Source organism: Salvelinus sp. IW2-2015, unplaced genomic scaffold (genome assembly GCF_002910315.2).
Source record: "Salvelinus sp. IW2-2015 unplaced genomic scaffold, ASM291031v2 Un_scaffold16574, whole genome shotgun sequence".
In the NCBI taxonomy this organism is placed as follows: Eukaryota; Metazoa; Chordata; class Actinopteri; order Salmoniformes; family Salmonidae; genus Salvelinus; species Salvelinus sp. IW2-2015.
Genome location: NW_019957653.1, coordinates 161,610 through 165,644, shown reverse-complemented (window position 1 = coordinate 165,644; position 4,035 = coordinate 161,610). Strand labels below are relative to the sequence as shown.

Here is a 4,035-nt window from a genome sequence, read left to right as displayed (position 1 = left end):
TCAGTGCCACTCCAACATTGCTCATCCTAATATTTATATATTTCTTAACTCCCATTCTTTTACTTTAGATTTGTGTATATTGTTGTGAATTGTTAGATATTACTGCACTGTTGGAGCTAGGAATACAAGCAATTTGCCACACCAGCAATAACATCTGCTAAATATGTGTTAGTGACCAATAACATTTGATTTGATTTGATTTGACACACATACACACACTAATGTACTGGTTACAAAGGTGCTTTGCTTTCCTATAATCTAGGTACTGTCTGTCGCTATTGGACCTGTCCAAGGTTCTGAAACGCTATAGCCTAGTATAGACCGTTCAGGTCAGCACAGGGCTCACTTTAAAACCAAGAAGACATACGACATTTGTATAACAGTCATGTAGTTACTATTGGGAATTTGATGAACCAGAAGTTTGACATCAGAAACTCCTTTGCAAGCTGACCGCAAAGGAATTTGATTTCCATTAATGGGGATGGCCGGTGTAGGTCTATAGGCATAATCACATATCCCCTGTTTGGATTGGCTTAAAAAGTAATGTTTCACTGCGAACATTGGTATGGTGGCCTGGGTATGGGTATTTCACGTAGGCTATGTTCATGGATTGGTTGATTTTGCAGCAAGTGATAATAAATGATTGGTTCATATGCAGAGGGTTCTCTATCCTCCGCTTTCAATGTATTGTCCTGCGCACAGAWGAACAATTGTTGTTGAGATGCTGACTTGAAGAGCCGGCCTTAAGCGACACAAAATTATTATTTAAAAACATTGTCGCGGTGACTCAAAGGTTTCAAATGAACAGTAGACTGGTCGGCTATAGAGAGATGCATGGGTAGTGCGTGTGCGCCTGGTGGTTATGCTACTAATRACAGCGTGATACACTTATGCGAGCTTGCACTCGCCGCCTCCGGACAGAGCCGTGTAGAAGAAGATGTTGAATCAGCTACGCGCTCGTGAGATAGACTACCCTGGATAGGCTATGTCTCCGTTTCAAATTTCACAAATGTCTCCCTTGCTTCTGACAATAGAAGACGATACATTGGCACAGCGTTGGGAACAGTTAATTATTACATTTTGCTGCTGGAAATAAATCGGCTGCCTGTCTAGAGAGACGTGCATCGCCCCAAAGGAGACATCAAGTTTGACAACTGTAACCATCTAGACTACGATGAAGCAGGGTGCACGAGGAGTTGGAGCATTTGGTTTGGCTGGAGACTTTATGTTACCGCTTTTATCAATGGCATGACTATTTCACCACGCACAATGGAGGATAAATCAAACAAACTAATTTTGATTCCGATACTGGCCGTGGTCTTCTTGATGATAGGCTATCAGTACATTTGTCCAGCCGGCAGTAACGCTTGTCGCTTCCTAACTGGGGACAAGTTGAGTGGAATGTTCCGCCAATATCACTCGGGGGACGAYATTTACGCGTACCAAGATGGCCTGGACGAGGAGGGTTCCTCAAAAATTCTGTCCAAATTCAATTTTMCTGAACGAGACCTTGAGCGACACGTGGATTTCAACATCAAAGGAGATGACGTTATAGTGTTCCTCCACATCCAGAAGACCGGTGGGACTACTTTCGGRCGACACCTTGTCAGAAACATTCACCTCGAACAGCCGTGTGATTGTATGCCCGGACAGAAGAAATGTACCTGTCACCGCCCGGGCAAAGCGGAGTCCTGGCTTTTCTCCAGGTTCTCTACTGGTTGGAGTTGTGGTCTGCATGCGGACTGGACCGAGCTGACTAACTGCGTGCCTGCAGTGATGAACAAGAAAGACAAGAAGGATGCTCAGAGGAACGGACGGTAGGGGGTCTCAATTTGATTCTTGTTCCTGTAGCTAATCAGTAGAGCCTAAACTGTTTGTGGCCAGGAGAAACAGTGTGAGATGCAAGTGTACATCGACAGAATTCAATCCAGTGATCAGATAGGTTTGAAAGAATATTGTAGCCTATACTACATTTCYATAACAGGAACAATAGCATGCAGAGGGTGGAAAACCCTGGCTCTCAGGGGCTGCAGTGGGCAGGCTTTTGTTCCAACTCAGCATGAACACTGATTAAAATCGTTATGSTTTGTATTAAAAKACTATGATTAGSCTCTCTTCTGAATAGAGCGTGCTACAAGCTTGATTAAACGTATAGAAGACAAGGAGCTTGACTAAAGATATGAMCAATTTCCCCCCTTGCACTCATGTTCCTGTTGAAAATGAATTTGCACTYTTCTGAAGGCTTTAACAGGCAGTAGTYATCCTCACAGAGGGCTACTGTACAWGACGCCTTTATAAATGGTTATAAACACATTATAAACACATTATAAACTGCACCTATGTCAGGGTAATTCCATTCTGGGGTAGAAAGGCTGAAACACTTCTAGTTAAAAAAAGGAAAACTTGTTCCGTTTTTACTTTTAGGTTCTGCTTGACATTACAATCATTTAATCTTCTTGTATTTTTGTTGGTGCATTTGTCCTCTTGTTGGTCCTGATCCCATACTTCTTACTGTAGCTTTAGGATGTACTGTAACCATAGGGATAATACAAGTAGAGTACTGTAGATTATCCCCATGGTTTTTATTGGTATCAAGAGTTCAAAGATAATCAATGATTATGAGGGTGTTATCAAAGACCATAAAAACTGACATAGTAAAACTTAAAACAGTAAATCTGGTAACAATGCACTTAAGTATTACAGAAATATGATCTGCTTGTATAAGAAGAATAAGCATGGAAATGAAACAGATCAAACAGACTAAAACCATGGCACTGGTTTGTTAAAGTTCCAATGCAGTCATTTTCATCTGCATATCAAATCATTTCTGGGTAGCAATTAATTACCTTCATTTGAGACATTTTTTTAATGGTCAAATATAAACAAAAATAGCTTGTTAGCAAAGAGCAATTTCTCAACAAAGATATTTGCTAAGATTGTCTGGGTGTCGTCTGAGTGGGGAGGGGAAAACTGAAAACAAGCTGTTATTGGCAGAGAGGTTTGGAACTTTCTTTCTTATTGGTCTAGGCAAGTCAGGCAAGCCAAAATTCCATCCCACCAAAACAGACTGAAATTTCAGGYGGCCTTTTCAAACAGCTCTTACTATAAAGGGCACTATYATAATTTTCACAATTTTACAGTATTATTCCAACCTCATAGTGGRGAAATATATAAAACACATGAAAAACATGTTTTTAACTGCACTGGGCCTTGACATTGGAAATTGAGAGGTTGTCACTCTGAGAGTCTCCGTGCCTATAGGCTAGCATGGAGCATCTATGGGGACATGATGGTCTTTAGTGGAGCCAAAGCTGCCATCTGTCTATTGTTGCCCTYGGGTCATCTCACAGACACCCCATCATCTGGTCTCCCCTGGTCGAGGCTGTGTCAGGGCTGGTGCCAGGGCTCTGACARCGTTGGCATTTCCAGGCAGTCCCCATGCAGCTCCAGAGCATGGGACGCTTCAGTCAGGCTAACGCATGAAAGGTCACATCCATCCCAGCAGATCCTGTCACATCAGACTACTTTCGTTGGAACGCCCACCGTGGGTGAATGTGGATGTATCTCCTGTTCCTAACCAACATAGACAGTGAGGTTTTGCCTTCTTCTCTCTTCCTCTCTCTCCTCTCTCCTCTCTTACTTCTCTTCCCTCCTGCTCTGCTCTCTCTCTCTCTCTCCTCTCTCTCTCTCTCTCTCTCTCCTTCTCTCCTCTCTCTCTCTCTTCTCCTCTCTCTCTCTTCTCTCTCTCTCTCTCTTTCCTACTTGCAGCGACCGTGCAAGACGCAGAAGGTTGACAAATGAAGCAGATCTAAGCTGAGCAGCTGTGTTGTGCTTGAGCAGCACGCCATGCTGGAACTCTGTGCACGTGCTCTATTAGTAATTGGCAGTACCTCACGGACTCAACTGATACGTTGTCAAGTGAAGGTAAATTATGTGAAAGTAGACGGAAGTCAGAAGGAGGAGGGAGCGGAGAGGAGGGAGGGAGGGAGGGAGGAGGGAGGATTTAGCAGTTAGGGCAGAGCCAATCCTGATCAT

At 43.2% G+C, this 4,035-nt stretch overlaps 1 protein-coding gene across 1 annotated transcript in view; it reads left to right on the top strand.

Annotated features, from left to right (window-relative positions):
* The first annotated feature begins 747 nt into the window (after positions 1-747).
* LOC112080912 (heparan-sulfate 6-O-sulfotransferase 3-B-like) overlaps positions 748-4,035 on the top strand; it is a 31,781-nt gene continuing 28,493 nt past the window's right edge. The window contains exon 1 of the mRNA XM_024146842.2: positions 748-1,817. Within this exon, the coding sequence (XP_024002610.1) occupies positions 1,249-1,817 (569 nt within the window). The 5' untranslated portion in view covers positions 748-1,248. The remainder of the gene's footprint in view (positions 1,818-4,035) is intronic.